At 46.4% G+C, this 17,126-nt stretch overlaps 1 protein-coding gene across 6 annotated transcripts in view; it reads left to right on the top strand.

The window, feature by feature from the left end:
• Positions 1-2,448: 2,448 nt before the first annotated feature.
• CHD4 (chromodomain helicase DNA binding protein 4) overlaps positions 2,449-17,126 on the top strand; it is a 97,086-nt gene continuing 82,408 nt past the window's right edge. For 5 of the 6 annotated variants that reach the window (XM_069243107.1, XM_069243105.1, XM_069243109.1 and 2 more), the window contains exons 1-2: positions 2,449-2,541; positions 4,225-4,426. In XM_069243107.1, coding sequence (XP_069099208.1) covers positions 4,342-4,426 — 85 coding nt within the window. In that variant the 5' untranslated portion in view covers positions 2,449-2,541; positions 4,225-4,341. Of the gene's footprint in view, positions 2,542-4,013; positions 4,129-4,224; positions 4,427-17,126 lie in introns of those variants that run through there. The other variant, XM_069243106.1, reaches the window with a different exon arrangement.

The following is a 17,126-nucleotide window of genomic DNA, read 5'->3' as shown; positions in this document are numbered from 1 at the left end:
ACTAGCTGATTCTCAGTGGCTTTGATCTTTGCAGGTAGGAAAGTCACCAGTTTTGCCTCTTGAACAGAGAAAGTAGTGCCACCAGTGGTGTTCTTCCTATAAGTGGGAATTAATAAGTGAGGTGCCAGTCTGGAATTAAATTTATGGGGTGGGAATATTTTGTGATTTTTCTTATATTAATGTTGTTCCTTTACCATTAATAGCTCTGTAAGTGATGCACAGTAGTTTAAAAGAGAATCGTCTTGTTACTGAGAGTGAGTGTAGAGCCTTCAGGACTGGAAAAATGTGGGGTTGTATGTTCACTTTTAGAAGTAGTCTTGCTGCTGAATATTGTATTTTTTGTAGCCTTCCGAGAGTTGAGCACGAAGTGCTGTGGTACAGTCTGTTGGTAAGTTTTAATTGGTTGAGTGATGTTGCTGCGTGTATCTTTTGAGGAAATACACGATGTAGAAAGAGGGGTCTAAATGTTTTCATTGTGTAGAATGTTGATTGGGATAGCCTGGCCATTTCCATATTCATATAAAGTATAGAGTCAAAGAAAATTCCAAGATTGGTTAAGTTTGCGGCAATTTTAGCAGGGGTCCTAGGTCATCTGGCCAGAAACATGTGCCAATATTTTTTCAATCACTGCAGTCAGTTTTTCAGTTTTTGAAGCATTTAGCTGGAGGCGATTCTATGTTGTCAATTATTATATGTCTTGGAGGCAGGTTTTAAGTGTTGATATTCCTGGGTCCTTAGGGTTTTCCAGTTTGAGACTTATCTATGTATCGTCTGCATAGTTGAAGAAGCTGAGTTTGCTACTGTAATGGTATTTAGTAATGGTTTTATGTATATGTTAAAGAGGTGACATGGTAGGTCCTTATGGAACTCATGTTTTGACACAGTAGGTAGTTGAAGAGAAAAAGTGGTGTGTGAATCTGCTATGATCTGTTGGTTAGCATATTGAAGAAAATCCAAAAGAGGGTGATGCCATCTATTCCAATTTCTAAGAAGTAATATACATTTGTAAACTATGCTAAACGCTGCTAAAAGGTCCCAGAGTAGTATTGCATCTACACGATTTTTGAAGTTGTCCCAAATTATGATTAGAGTAGATTCTGTCTTTCTCCCGGGGTAGAATCCTGTGTGCTAGTCTGAGAGTAGTTCATTTTCATCTATGAATTCTGAGATCTGGTGAAAGTCTGCTCTTTCTATCAGTTTGTTAAGGAAATGCACACTGGACATTGCTATGTAGCTATTGAGGTCTTGAAGGGCCAAGTAGTTTTTCTAACTAATGGGGGTATGTGTGCCTAGTGGGTGTACGCATGCCTTTCAGTTATAGGATATCCCTGACTTCCCGTCCTCCTCTGTTTAATATGGGATGCCCCTGAGTGTCTATACTCCTGTGCTCATTATGGGATGCACTTAGGGACCCTGCTCTGCTAAGCTCATTTGTGAGATCGCTGTATGATGTTCAGTGGTACTCAAAGCACCTGTGTGTAAATATTGTATGGTCATGGGGTTCCCATACTGCTGCGTGTATGTGTGTGCGAGAGTATTGTAGTATTTTCTCCAGGTCTGCATGCTCCTTTGTGTTTGTATTAGAGGATTCAAGAGCACTCTCACGCTCCTAACTGTTAGTGGTACAGGATTGCCTGGAGTACCCACGTTTTTCCCTGGTTTTCCCTCTGTACCCAGCCTCTTAAGTGTGTTATGAGGGGAAGCCCTTTCATTCTCAAGCTGCTGCATATAAGCATCATATAATGTCCCAGCGAGACAAGCCCCATTCTCACTTGTGACTATTATAAGATGTTCATGCTTCTAACTCACACCTGATCTGTGGTACAACAACACCATACAATATAAAATGCATATGTCTTGGATTGGAAGTCCCATGCTTCCATGTATGAGTGTTATAGGGGTAACCCTCACGCTTTTCTTGTATTGATTTGGGAAGTACATGATAACTTTATTTTTATTTTGGGACACCCCAGGTGTCCCTAGTTCCTTGGCACTCCTAGAAGTCCTGGGGTGCTTCATCTTTCTGTGTGCGAGCCCTATGGGATGCCCTGAGGTTCCCACCCCCCCCCTGCATATCACAGGATGTCCTGAGGCTGGCCTGTCTGTGAGTATTATGGGATGTCCTGGGGTGCCCACGCTTCATGTGTGTTGAATATTATGGGATGCCGGGAGGGTGGAGCAGTCTTTCTTCAGTCACCCCCCCCACACCCTGGGCTGCTGTGTTAGCATTATGGGATGTCCTGGAGTGCATGAGTATTATGGGATGCCCGAGGCTGACCCTTTCTGACCCCTCCCTCCTGTGTTGAATATTATGGGATGCCCAGAAGCCGGGGGAGTATTATGGGATGCCCGGGGTGACTATTATGGGATGTCCGGCTCGGAGCGCGCGCTCCGTGCAGGGAGGGGGCGGTCTCCAGGGTGACGGGCGGCGGTTGCCGTGGTTACAGAGGGGGGAGGGGCATGGCGTTGGGGGGGTCAGGGAGGAAGAGGAGGAGGAAGATCAGCCGGCGAGGAGCAGAGGAGGGAGCGGGACGCGGAGAGGTGAGGGGGGGAGCGCACCGGGGTGAAGCGGCGGCCGGCGAGGGGGTGCCGGGGTCAGGGGAGGTGAGACCTCTCCCGGAGGCCGAGGTGCGGCGGGGCCCCCCTCCGGGATGCGAACCGTCACCCGGGGGGTGGTGGTGAGACCCGGGACCACGATGGGGGCACCGGAGGGCGGCGAGGCCCGCGAGTGGGGGTACCGGACTCCAGCTGAGCTGGGGGTAGTGGGCGCCTCGTGGGGGTCAGCGGGACCCAGGGTTGGGGTGACGTGAGGCGCACCTGTCAGCAGATCCGGGGGGACAAAATGGCGGCTGCGTGTTTGTGGGGGGGGGGGGTCTCCGAGAGGGGGGCGGAGGTGACAGGGGGCCCGGGGCACCGGAGAGAGGTCCCTGAGCCCTTCCTTCCTAGCCCCAGAGGGCCGCACCCCCTCACCGGCCACACGGAACGCATACCAGGGCCCCCCCCCCCCCAGCCGCCTCCACACTGTGCGCCGCTGGGCGCCCCCTGCAGGGCCAGGACCGCACTGACGAGTCCACCCCCCCAGGAGAGGCCCGAGAACAAAGAACCCCTGCACCTACAAACACACTCCCTTCCAGAGGAGCCCCCCTCCCCGGCATACAGACTATCCCTCCCGTGATCCGTTCACAGCAGCCCACCCCTCAGAGATGCCCCACTCCCCCCGCCACGATCCGGCTTTGTTATGTAGTTCTCTTACACTCCCAACGTGGACCCTTCCACAGGGGGTGACACCCCCACACGTCACCCCAAAAGGAGAAGCTCTGCCACACGGTGCCCCAACCATAAATTCCCACTATTCGTAAAAACCTTTGAGAAAATGTTGCCCTCCTTCCGTAGCCTTACAAACTCCACAGCTGCCTAGAAATGAAGCCTGTTGTTAATAGTTCACCGGGGAAAAGCCTCTCCTCTCGGGTACCCAAAATGCCTCACCTATCCAAGTCAGACGTTTAGGGTTTTGGAGTTTAATCGCATTGCGCTCAAGAAAAGTCCTGACAGCGCCCCCGCTTAAAAAAAACAAACCTAGATGCCTCGCCAAACGATAATCGCCTGGAAAGCAGCCAAGTAATGCATACTCCTACTCAGTATCCACTCTGACTCCTCCCCCACCACACACACGTTTCACACAATGGAGTAGCAGTGACACTCTCTACCTATATATGGCTAAATGCTCTCATCTGACGCGTAACCATGCAACTTTATGCCCCCAACTCCCCTTTATGTTGCCTGGCTTCACTGACCCTCATTCGACAGTGCACTTACAAGACCATGTGAGAAGACTATGCGAGTAAGCTATATGCACCTTTATGTCGTTTACCCCCACCCGAATCAACTTGCTGAGATTTTAGTCACCTCTAGAGATCACCAGTAAGTTAGCACTGAAATTGCCCTATAGCCAGCACCCATGGTCTGTTAAAGACTAACAAGTTAAAACGGCGACACCCCTGCTAATGGCACAGCCCTCAATTAACATTTTGGGATGGGAGCCACCTCAACCGAGGCCCAAGTGGATAATCTGTTTGAGATAGCAACATCCTTTCACTTTGACTTAATGGCTGTCATCCGCCCTCTTTGGTATGTAACTACTTGGAGCCAGCATCAACCGTTGTGTTTTTTTTCTTTTGTCGTCTAAAGTTGAACTTTTTCTAACTTGTTCAACCCTCCTTTCAGCCTGGAATCAGGTGTTGCGCCCCGGGGAAAGGAACCACTGCCCGCCGGCAATCTTAGCAGGTCTTGTTGAGAAGTGCTGCAGAACGTACAGCAGACGTGGATTCATCTTGGAGAACCATGGCGTCCCCACTGTCCACAGGCTCCGGCAGTGAGGAAGAAGAAATGGACCTGCTCATGTCGCACAGTGTGCCTCCACTCCCGGGTGAGTCATTGTGTTCATACAGTCCGTTTCATGGAGTGTTTGAGGGGGAGGGAGGGTCAGACGATATTCATTGGCTGGTGGATTTGGTGTTGGCTCCTTGTGACTCGTTAATTACCTATGTGGTGACATCGTTGAGGTCTAGGGGTATTTGATGAGAGATTGGCATATATGTGGCCCAAAGAGGGTTGAGTATGCTGATATGTTTGGAGGTCTGCTAATCACAAAAACTAGCCTAATGGCTAGTTCAGGCACTGCTGGCTAGGGTGTCGGGCCCCATCAACTACTATTTAACTCTTGTCAAAAGTAACACACCTAATCTGTGTTGTAAATGGAGTGGTTTCAGGCACTGGTCCCAGTTGGCTTTCATTGGATGATGGATCAAGTGTCAGGCTTACTTTGCCAAATGAATATTGGGGTGGCGAATCACAATGTGACCCGGTAGGGTCTTTTTGCATGGTGCTGTAAAGGAATGTCCAGCATCGATGGCTGTGTCCTAGGGTTCTGAAATATCTGGCTGTTTTTAAAGGGTTTTAAATGTGTTAGTGTTCTGTTCTGTGTAGGGTGACAGGTGTGTGTTTGTATAGCATTTTATAGGGCAACCATAGCCAAAACTCAGCATATCTGCCGTACCTAGTCAGAGTCCAGGGTTACTCAAGCCTGGCTGTGGGTGGCTAATGCTTTGTGAAGTAGTGTTGTTTGCAACTTCTTCCCAAGTTGGAGCCACATTGGAGCGGTCCTGATGGATGCATGGATGTCATTCTTGATACTGGGTGCGTAGATGGAAAAGACCTGCTGCCTTGTTTATTACTTTTTCGCACTTCCTAGTCTACAATCATGATGTCCTTGCTGATGGTATGCAGAGGACCATAATAGACTTGTGAGCTTGTTTGCAAGATAAACAGGTTGCTAGCTGTGATAACTCTGTAAATGATACAAATGGTTTTGAAGGTGGGGTGGGCAGGCAAGGGAAGATACTGAAGTTCCATCGGGGGAGGGGTGGTGATGTAGTAATCAGGTCCCGGGTGTGAAATGCTGTGGGATGCCCTCAAAGGGATGCCAGACGAGGATCCTGGGAGGCCATGGGCTACATTACCACCATCTGGACGAGAGTATGTGGGCTTCAACTGCAGTTCTGAACCAGGTTTGTGAAAGAAACAGTTTCGCTTTCCTTTTGAAGATGGCGAGCTATATATATATATATATATATATATATATATATATGTTTGTTTTGTGGATGTTTCCGTTTTGCAATATGTTCCTTGAGGATGATTTCTTAGATGCTGTTATCTGTGGGGTATCCAATTCAAGACTCCATGGTGCATGTGGTGGTGGATTAGAAGACTGTAGTAAAATAAAATGATCCAGATTATCTGGCTTCTAAATTCTGAGGGGAGCCTCCAAGGTCGGCAGGCTGGTCCTTATGCTGGTGACAGCAATATTGTGCCTCTTAATTGGTTAATGGTTGTTGAAAGAAGTTTTGGCATATGTTGGCTGGTTCTTTAGGTTACGGACTTTGGCATGCTTTGAGTGGCTTATGGGTTGGATTCAACTGATTTGTTCAAGGTGTGCTGGGCAGGGGTCTTATTTCACATCCAGTGTGCCTTTCCTTCTTAGGGTTAGTGGTCTGTTAAACCTGTGGATGCCACTGGTACTTGCTAACGCTTGTTTGGGTTGTGCCTAAACTTCTAAGATGATTGAAGTGTAGGTCTACAGTTGCCAGTTGTTCGGGGGAAGTGATTGTTCTGTCAGTATTAACTTGCAATTAGTAGGGTCATTTTGATGAATCATGAATGTGTATTTTATTTGTTTTCCTTTTTGGTGTGGATGTCAGTTGAATTATATCACATTGTTTCTGAAAGTTTGTCTCAGGCAGGCTTTCAGTAGTTTACTTTGTTTTGACCACAGAAGGAGTGATTTTGATTGCCTTGTGGTTCCACTTAAGGCTTAACAAATAAGGTAGGGGCTCTTGCTGGTCAGTTCATTTTTTTTTGTTTTTGTTTGTTTTTTTGTTTTGTTCTGCCAAAGTCTGTCTATTGAGCGTTATTAGATTAAGCAGGTCTCAATGCAGTCAAAGCCTGTTCACCACCCACATTTTAAAATCTGGCTCAAACTGTCTTCATACTTGGTTACTGGATCTTTTGCTTCACCTGTCGGGGGCTAGAAGCTCTGCTTGTGGGAGGAATTAAGGGGCATAGACCCAGGCCTGTGAACCACCTTCTGTGTGCATCTTACAAATAAGTGTGGGTGTCCACTTCTAAAATTGGTAGTTCTTGTAGTTCATAAATACCAAGTATGAATTGACTTTTTGGAGGAGGATAAGGCAGGCCAATTATTTTGGATAGAACAGTGCCTACCCTGTTCTTCAAACACTTAAATTCCTTTTGCTGCTCAAATCCCATGTGGTCAGGGTACAGCATAGCCCATGGTGTATATCAGATTTCGGGGGATAATATGTGAGATGTTTTGATCTTATCAGGCATGTTTGAGGTGAGGACCACTTTTCCATCTAATGTTCTGAAACAAGTGCTCTGCTACCATGTGTGGCCTTTGGTTGCTTTCTAGTAACTTTTCACTAAAGAAGGCGCTCTTTTTAGTCATGCAATAGCCTAGTAGACCAAACCTAAGAAAGGTGTTCAGTAATTTATTTCCTGTATTGCACTCTAGAGTTCATCAGATTATTAGGTGCAGACAGTCTCCCCTCTCCTTTGGGGATTTGCAGTTGCACAGGTTTAAGAACTGGCACGTTTGACCCTCGAAGATAAGGTAGAATGGGTGGGCTTACTGATTGTCAGCTAGAAACCGGTGTCTTGCATGTCATATTAGGCTTCAAAACCTGAACAATTCCTACTAGTGATATTTATCTGCTACATAAGAAACTTGCAGAGTCGGTTTTCTTGGCCAGAAGAAATTACTACAGTAAAGATTGCTATTTGTGAGTTATTTCCACCGTTTTGTCATATAGGGATTGGTGAACCTCTAATTACCAGAGGTTCATTCAAAGCTAAATCGACTTCATAGGAATTGGGTGGCTGACTTGGAAGTTCTTGCCAGATCCAGGGCTGTGAATCAACGGGCCTCTTCTGAGTGGACTGTCTGGCATCAGGCTCTCTACCCTTTGAGTATCTGACCCTGAGTAGGCTGGAAGTCAGACCAGACTCCAAAGGAAAGCTGGAAGTTGCCTTGCCGCACTAGTGAACTGGAGATTCAGGTAATTTGTGGGCATGAAGTCTCTTCACGCGGGTACTTGGAAACCTAATCTGCGAGTCTAGTGCAAAGGCTTACGTAGAGTGCACCATTGGGAGATTGCACTTTATCTGGCAAAACTACTAGACTTCCACTTGGTAACCTGAAAGAGTTGCAGACTTTACCATGTGGGTCACTAGTCTACAGCTTTGTGCACTTAAAACAAAGGCGGTAGGTTGCTTTAATTACACCTGTGTTTTTTGTGTCTGAATTTATGGGGTTGTTTGCGGAGGGCAAGGGTCTGGTGAAGTATAGGAAATAAAAGCTTCAGTTTATTGCACTGTATCTGTACAGCTAAACTGGGGTTTAAAATTTAAAGGTGAATCTGCAGAATGCCATACAAGTTGAGTGCACGTTATGTGAAACACTCTTATTTCAGCTATCCTAAGAGCCACATGTCTACTCTCTATCCAAGAGTTATTCCTTCTAGTGGGTGGCATATTTTGTATAAATATATCTGCCTACCCTGCAGAAACTGAAGTGGGAAATTTAGCTCACTTTTGAAGTAGACTAGTGCTTTGTACGATGCGTTAATTTTGCACCAGTCTAGATCAGATTTGCTGTGCTGCCTAATTGGGGGATAGGTAATCCTGGATTGGAATTTGATTTCCGTCAACTTGATCAGGTTTGTTTTCTTGCATTACTTGAGTTGAAGATTAGATTTTTCGCCTTCAGGGCTGTTCCTCTGGACACTGCTGCTTTGGTAACTTTGGACTTGTCTTTAGATGTATTGGGTACCTCTGGATGAAGTTTGAGTATGGGTCGGAAGTGTTGCAGTTTCTAGTGTGTTGGATCTTCATTTCTCCAGGTGCTGCTCATGCTGAAACTGCAAAACATTTTTGTCTAGTATATATAATCTATAGATTAAACATGTATGACTTGGTGAAGCCAGACCTGGAGATTGTTTGGTGTGGATCTTGGTATGAGGACCAATCTTAAAAGGTGTAATCATTCTTTTCTGACTAGGGTTCGACTGATGGGAGCCACTACGATTAATCTCTTCCATACTGCTTTAACAACCATTGTCTGTAGCTTTAATTATTAAAGTTACCCTATATCGTTGGCTCTTGCATGAGGCTTTACTAGATTGCCTTCATTGTGCTTCATCTTAAGATGCATGTAGCGATCTTGCACCCCATCCTTGTTTATTCTTCCTCCATAACATGAGTACATTGGGTTCTTCCACATTGCCTTGTTTGCCTTTGTCCTGTAGCTCGCTAGATGTCCTCATATTGAAGTTCTAACCTACAGGCACCCCTCTGAAACTTTCTCTGCACTGGGGAGTTGCCAGGTTAACCTACACTCTGCCTATGTTTTTTTCTGTTGTATACAGTGCACACCAAGAAGGAAAAATTACCAAAATAAGAATCGCCTACACTTAACAGATATAATCCATCATACTGGCTATTCTTGAATTCAAGAAGAATGAAACAAAGTGGTCTCATCTACAACCCTTTTGTCACCACTCTCCATTTCTCAAAATGTCAATCAATACAAATCAGTCAGATTTTCAGGGCTCTAAGTTTTGGTTTGCTAAGCATGTATTTTGAATACTACTGTGTGCGGACAAACGTGAATTGAATGGCTTCACATATTGTCAAAGACTTTCTCTTGCTGCATGGTTAGTTTGTTTTTCATTCCCACCGCCTACCACAACCATTGTGCCCAAACGTCTTCACCTGGGATGTCTTGCTGCTTTCACTATATGCCCACCTGCTTGTTGGTTGCTTCCAGCATATTTTGTTGTAGTGTACAATTGATTGTGCAAATAGATCTTGTCTAGATTTCTGAGCCCTACTACAAGGTCCCCAGGCCTTAAAGAACAGGGATTCCCAAAAACGGTACCACCAAATATGAATAAGAGATCCTTCCTCCTCTTGACGCCTTTCCTAGCTCACAACTATTTTTTTAGCTTGATGCTGGTATTGTGTATAGGGTCCATCCACTCAAACCGTACAAATGATTTTTCTTTACTTCTCCATGGTGATCTTGGTCCTGCTAGTGTATTAAGGGTAAAATGGTTTGGGGCTTTTCTGTATTTACGGAAAGATCTGTTATTGTAGCAGGCAATTGGTCTTGCAGCTAGTAGTGCTGCCTTGACCTACTTTACGCTGAGTAAACCTCCTCACAAAAGAAACAGTGGACAGCTCCTCTGGTGTAATCCACCTCTGTAGAGCAATTCATCCACTTGCAAGCATTGCTCGGAGCAACTTTGCTTTTACACCTCAATACCTCCTGCGTGGGAATAATCATCCATGTATAGTTTACTGTTGCTTCTTTTAAATCCCATGCCCCCTTGAGATTGTTGCATCGCTTTTGCGCATACCCAGAAGCATAAATGATTGCTTAAATGCTTCATATATGTTTGTTGTAGATTGCCATCACCGGGGGAGGGGAGGCGGCGATGCGATGCCTCTTGTTCTTAGTGGCTTGTTCTAAAAGGGAAGTAGTGTGCTGGTGCTACAGTCTAAGTCTTCGAGGTGAGTTTAGGCTGAAGGCCACGATCTAAGGTGATCTAAAATGCCGTTGACACTCCCACCCTAAAAAGACAATTACTCTTTTTCATGTAGCCTGGGGGTGCTACATTTTGATGCCCTATCAATTTTGAGTGCTAGGCTAGCACCCTTGTTTTATCTATTTTGTCAGTGCTAGATTTCGAGAGCACAAAGAAACATATTGGTGAGTCTGGCTCATTTGACACAAAGCTATCAAAGAGCTATACTGGTATGCACCTACCTTGCTGTGAAAACCATCTTTTCTAAGAACTTGTGGTATGCAGTATTATTAGTATCTTCACAGACATGTAAGGAAAGACCATTCCATCTCTTTACCAGGAATGGGAGAGTGGTCACCCAGATTATGCTCTAGTTGCATAGTTACTCGTTAAATTCTGACCAAGCACATGAGGCCATCCATTGCAGCGAAGACCAGTTACTCCTGTTGAGAGCAGGATGTGGTGCAGGTGTCTCCTTCCAGTTGATCACGAGCTACCAGTAACTCCTGACACCTTCAGAGTAGCTCACAGCTTTGAGTTCGTTTCTAAATAGGCACCGGGTCACGTTCTCCCTTTCATGTTAAGGGAAAGTTGTTTATTTTACAATATTTTCACTAGGATGCAGATAGCAGGGCCTGATAATGAGCAGTGCTGGAGTCCGATTTATGACCCATGGTGAGGCACAGAGGTGAAGAATTGAAGCACTAAGGTATTTAACTCTTAAATAAAAGTCCTTGCCATTCAATGGATGTGGGAACTGTGCTTTTCAATTATCTTAAATCTAAGAAAATGAAAAGTTACCTTAATCATGAAGTCAACTTTTCACTTTCTCTTTTTTTTTTTTTTTTTTTTTTTTTTACCACTGTGTTCCATTTATAAACAGCAGGCCTTTTGCGGCTAGCATAGCACTATAACTGGAGTAAGAGGAGAGTGGGGAACTGTAGGAAGTTGGCTCTGTATGCACTATTTCAAAGTAAGGAATAGTATGCACAGAGTCCAAGTGTTCCCCTTAGAGGTAAGATAGTGGCAAAAAGATAATTCTAATGCTCTATTTTGTGGTAGTGTGGTCGAGCAGTAGGCTTATCAGAGGGTAGTTTTAAGCATTTGTTGTACACACACAGGCAATAAATGAGGAACACACTCCGACAATTCCAGGCCAATAGGTTTTTGTATAGAAAAATATATTTTCTTAGTTTATTTTAAGAACCACAGGTTCAAGATTTACTAGTAGTAATACTTCAAATGAAAGCTATTTCAGGTAGGTACTTTAGGAACTTTGAATTAGCAAAATAGCATATACAGTTTTCACATAAATGACATATAGCTATTTTAAAACCAGACAGTGCAATTTTCAACAGTTCCTGGGGGAGGTAAGTGTTTGTTAGTTTTTGCAGGTAAGTAAACCACCTATGGGGTTCAAGTTTGGGTCCAAGGTAGCCCACCGTTGGGGGTTCAGAGCAACCCCAAAGTTACCACACCAGCAGCTCAGGGCCGCTCAGCTGCAGAGGTCAAAGTGGTGCCCAAAATGCATAGGCTTCAATGGAGAAGGGGGTGCCCCGGTTCCAGTCTGCCAGCAGGTAAGTACCCACGTCTTCGGAGGGCAGACCAGGGGGGTTTTGTAGGGCACTGGGGGGGACACAAGTCAGCACAGAAAGTACACCCTCAGCGGCACGGGGCAGCCGGGTGCAGTGTGTAAACCAGTGTCGGGTTTTCAATAGAAAGCAATGGGAGACCAAGGGGTCTCTTCAGCAATGCAGGCAGGCAAGGGGGGGCTCCTCGGGGTAGCCACCACCTAGGCAAGGGAGAGGGCCATCTGGGGGTCGCTCCTGCACTGGAGGTCGGATCCTTCAGGTGCTGGGGGTGCAGAGTCTTTACCAGGCGTCGGATCTTTGAAGCAGGCAGTCGCGGTCAGGGGGAGCCTCTGGATTCCCTCTGCAGGCGTCGCTGTGGGGGCTCGGGGGTCAACTCTGGCTACTCACGGTCTCGTCGTCGCCGGAGAGTCCTCCCTGTGGTGTTTGTTCTCCCAAGTCGAGCCAGGGGCGTCGGGTGCAGAGTGCAAAGTCTCACGCTTTCGGCGGGAAACGTGTGTTGGTTCAAAGTTGTTTCTTTGTTGCAAAGTTGCAGTCTTTGTGCAACAGAGCCGCTGTCCTCTGGAGTTCTTGGTCCTTCTAGATGCAGGGCAGTCCTCTGAGGCATCAGAGGTCGCTGGTCCCTGTGGAACGCGTCGCTGGTGCAGTGTCTTTAGAAGTGGGGAGACAGGCCAGTAGAGCTGGGGCCAAAGCAGTTGGTGTCTCCGTCTTCTCTGCAGGTTTTTCAGTTCAGTAGTCCTCTTCGGTGTGTTTAGGTCTGGGGGGTTAGTAGCCAATGGCTACTAGCCCGGAGGGTGGCTACACCCTCTTTGTGCCTCCTCCCTGAGGGGAGGGGGGCACATCCCTAATCCTATTGGGGGAATGCTCCATCCGCAAGATGAAGGATTTCTAAAAGTGAGTCACCTCAGCTCAGGACACCTTGGGGGCTGTCCTGACTGGCCAGTGACTCCTCCTTGTTTTTCTCATTATCTCCTCCGGCCTTGCCGCCAAAAGTGGGGCTGTGGCCGGGGGGTGGGGGGCAACTCCACTAGCTGGAGTGCCCTGGGGTGCTGTAACAAAGGGGGTGATACACCGCCAGGTGTTACAGTTCCTGCAGGGGGAGGCGTGAAGTACCGCCACCCAGTACAGGCTTTGTTACTAGCCACAGAGACACTCTCCCCATGTGGCCAGCAACATGTCTGGTGTGTGGCAGGCTGCTAAAACTAGTCAGCCTACACGGATAGTCGGTTAAGGTTTCAGGGGGCACCTCTAAGGTGCCCTTTGGGGTGTATGTTACAATAAAATGTACACTGGCATCAGTGTGCATTTATTGTGCTGAGAAGTTTGATACCAAACTTCAGTTTTCAGTGTAGCCATTATGGTGCTGTGGAGTTCGTGCACGACAGACTCCCAGACCATATACTCTTATGGCTACCCTGCACTTACAATGTCTAAGGTTTTGCTTAGACACTGTAGGGGCATAGTGCTCATGCACTTATGCCCTCACCTATGATATAGTGGACCCTGCCTTAGGGCTGTAAGGCCTACTAGAGGGGTTTCTTATCTATACTGCATAGGCAGTGTGAGGTTGGCATGGCACCCTGAGGGGAGTGCCATGTCGACTTAGTCTTTTTATCCCCACTAGCACACAAAAGCTGGCAAGCAGTGTGTCTGTGCTGAGTGAGGGGTCCCCAGGGTGGCATAAGACATGCTGCAGCCCTTAGAGACCTTCCCTGGCATCAGGGCCCTTGGTACCAGGGGTACCAGTTACAAGGGACTTATCTGGATGCCAGGGTGTGCCAATTGTGGAAACAAAAGTACAGGTTAGGGAAAGAACACTGGTGCTGGGGCCTGGTTAGCAGGCCTCAGCACACTTTCAAATCAAAACATAGCATCAGCAAAGGCAAAAAGTCAGGGGGTAACCATGCCAAGGAGGCATTTCCTTACAATGTCCTTCAGGCCCCACAAAGGGTATGACAGTATCTCGGAGGTAGCCTAGCACCTAATGGACTACTGTGACAACTGTGCCGCGGTTGTTCCTAGAGGATGGTGTTCAGATGGGAATGGTCACAAGTTGCATGAAAATAGACACATGACTGCCTCTTTCTTATCAATACTGCCAAACACCTATCTGACGCTGATCATTATGATTAACATTGCAGAAAATGCACTGAGGGCCAGGACTAGGGTTCTTTTCTCTTAAAGAGGAGGACAGTACCTCCCTCATTTATTATGTCGGGAGAGCACGGTCATAGTTATAACTGAAAAAAATACTGTCATTTTTAGATCAAGCGTGCAAGCTGTTAACCAGTTGCAAGCATTGTGGGCTTTTAACCACACCCACCTCATGCCCATCTCTTTCACTTGTTTGTGGGCTTACTTTCAGAAATCCCTTAATGTCATTGGTAATTGGTTTATGTTTGGCGTGCGTTGGGCAGTTTTGTTACCGCCTTGCAGATCGATCCTGTCACATGGATTATTGCCGATGTACTTCAGCGTGGGCAACCTATTTTTTTTTGTCTCTCCCCTTTGTGCTCCATGGTGCTCACAACGCCAACTGTGTGAGCTCTATTGGTGGTATTGGAGCGCTGGGTACCCTGATACCTAATCGGAGTCATTTTTTGGGCCCCAGTCCCTTCACACTCCATACCTTACACAAAAACACTTGTAATTGATAAATGCCTTCTGTACAAAACACCAAAATCCTCAACGTGGCTCTCCCGGCACAGCAGGAGAACTAATACTACAATATTCACTGACTTTTGAAACTCTCTTCATAATGCTTGGCAGACATGCCCATAAATTGGCCTGTGGTGGTCCTTGGACAGTTGGACAACCACCAAACCATTCAGCATGACACTCTCTGGGTCCCCGCACTACTTTAGTGGGGATCCCACAATAGTAACATCTCCCACCATTCAGTCTCTTTTTAAGCTCTCTCATGGCTGGAGCTTTTGTTTTGTAGCTGGGAGTAGTTTGTGTTTTGAGGGCCTTGTTTGTAATAGTATTGCAGTAGGCCTTCTAGGCATGAAAGTGTGTAAGGCACTACGCCCTCTAGGGGCTAAATATATAGTTGCACTGCATTACTTTGTGGCATTCTATTTCCTGTGGTTATGCCCTCTAGGCACTGACTGTATGATTACATGAAAATGTTTCTTGCAAATTATATTTTTATTGAGGTGTCCGCTAGGGGCTATTCTGAGCATTACAGTCCACATACATCAATATTTGCTGCACTCTGTCGTCCCATAACGCTTAGCAGGGCATTCTTTTACAAAATATTGTTGCTCATAACTCAGACAACGAGACCACCTTCAAAACGTACACCACAACTGCTTATTCTGTCTAGATCATCTTTGGGTCCCCCAAACTAGGTTAGTGGGGGGGGGGCAAAATAACTCTTCTCTCCCCCCCACCCCCGCCACAATCCAATATCTTTTAAACATCTCTCACTGCTGGAACTTTTATTTTGCAGCTGGGGCAGTTTGTGTTTTAAGGGTCTTGTTTGTGATCTTATTGTGGTAGGCCTGCTAGCCCTGAAAATGTGTAACGCACTACACCCTTTAGGGGTTAAATATATGGTCACACTGCAATACTATCAGTCCTTTTTCATGTGGTTATACCCTCTAGGGGCTAACTATATGATAACATGACCGTGTTTCTTACAAATGCAATTTTCATTGTGGTGTTCTTTTAAGTGCTAGCCAGCCTGCAACTCTGGTGGTTGGGTGGTGAAAGTGGTATTCTATTGGAATTGGCAGGGAAGATTTAAATTAGGATTTTAAATGGCAACCTTTTAATTTTTTTGGCTGCAGATTGAGGAAGAAGGTAAATCGAAGTGCTTCAGCTATATGAAGGGCCACTGCAATTATGTGCCAGGAAAAGGCCAGATTATGAGGCAGGGTTGGCCAATTTATGTGGCAAGGAAAGTCCAGTTATGATTTTACGCCAATATCTTTAACTCAAGCAAATGCGAGACCCATTGCATTGCAAATGCTTGTTTAAATGGGGAAATCTAAAGTGCAGAAAAGGTTATGTACTGTTATGAACACTTTTTCACTGTGGATTTATCCCATTTAAAAAAAAAAAAAGGGGTTGTATGTATATGTTACGCATGTAATAATGCCACATATGGCGGAAGGTATGTTGTGTGCCGCGATACGACCCAGGCTTTGTCACCCATACACATATGTCCATTTTATTTATATGCACACATTTTTATACATCCCCGAAAACCACACTCGTACTGACACAGATGGTAGCCCTGTCATTGTCCCCTAGTCAAAGTATTTTGTTCAGATCGTAGTATCTGGCTATATGGACATTAGGCTTAAAGTCAATGAGCTTGGGCGCGAGGGTATCTGAGAGCAATGACCATGTGGCTTAGACTTCAGTAGCTCAGTGATTTTTTTTGTTCAGAAAAGGTTGGAGACCCTGATTTGTCAAAAGTGTCTGAAATATTCAAGTGTCCGTATTCGGACATGTGGTATTTACAGGGATCAAGAGGTTCAGTCATTGCACCCTGGCTGACGTTCTCGAGCTTGAATACCATTGATAGGCTGGCCTCCAGTAGGCTCGGACAGCCTTGAATCCCAAAGAATGGTGCTTGCCTTCTCAATGATTGGTCACTGTGGTATAAAAGAAGGTATACAGTTAATCTTTAGTTTAGCTACAGCTGGTCTGCGTGGAAACCATTTTAACAACTACAAAGGGTGGAGGGGGGTGTTAATTTTTTTATTTTTTTTGTGGTGTGGGCAGAGATTCATGACATTCCGATATCTCCTAAGGCTTAATGCCTGTTTTGGTGGGTGGTACATTTGGGTTTCTTTCATCTTAGTCTTGCCATTGAACCGTGGACACTGCAGCTCAGTCGGCCTTGCACCATCCCGGAGGCCGAGCCTGGGGCTTCAGGAGCTCGGCCACACCAGGCTCTGCCGTTGTTTGCTAGAAGGAGGTGGGTGCTGACTCTGAGGCCTTCAGCTTGTGTTGGGGGCTGTTGCACCGCTCAGGGGGCCGCTGGTTTCTTTTCTGGGTGGCCATTAGATCGGTTCGGCTGTCAGTTTGCTTCTGTTCCTGTAGTGTGTAATATTAGCACCCACTGGTACTCCCCGGGTGCCCTCGCCCCTGGGATGGCCTCGTGTACGTTGTTAATGCGGCGGACCATTACCCCCAGTTTGACTTGGAATCAGTCACAGGGTGGCCTGCTGCTCGCCTCCATTTTAGCTCCTGTCTTAGGTCGGAGCTGCCTTTCATTTCTCGTATTTTTTTTCCTCCTGTTGGCTCTGCTGTGGTTGGGGTGGGAGGGGGAGGATCTGCTCCTAATGGCTCTAAAATGGACGCTGAGCCGCCCCAGCTCCCGCGAGTGTCATTCTGTGCCCCGCTTGCACTCAGTACA

The sequence above is a fragment of the Pleurodeles waltl genome, chromosome 7 (assembly GCF_031143425.1).
Source record: "Pleurodeles waltl isolate 20211129_DDA chromosome 7, aPleWal1.hap1.20221129, whole genome shotgun sequence".
In the NCBI taxonomy this organism is placed as follows: Eukaryota; Metazoa; Chordata; class Amphibia; order Caudata; family Salamandridae; genus Pleurodeles; species Pleurodeles waltl.
Note: the sequence above shows the minus strand (reverse complement) of the source record. Positions and strands in the feature narration are given on the sequence as shown.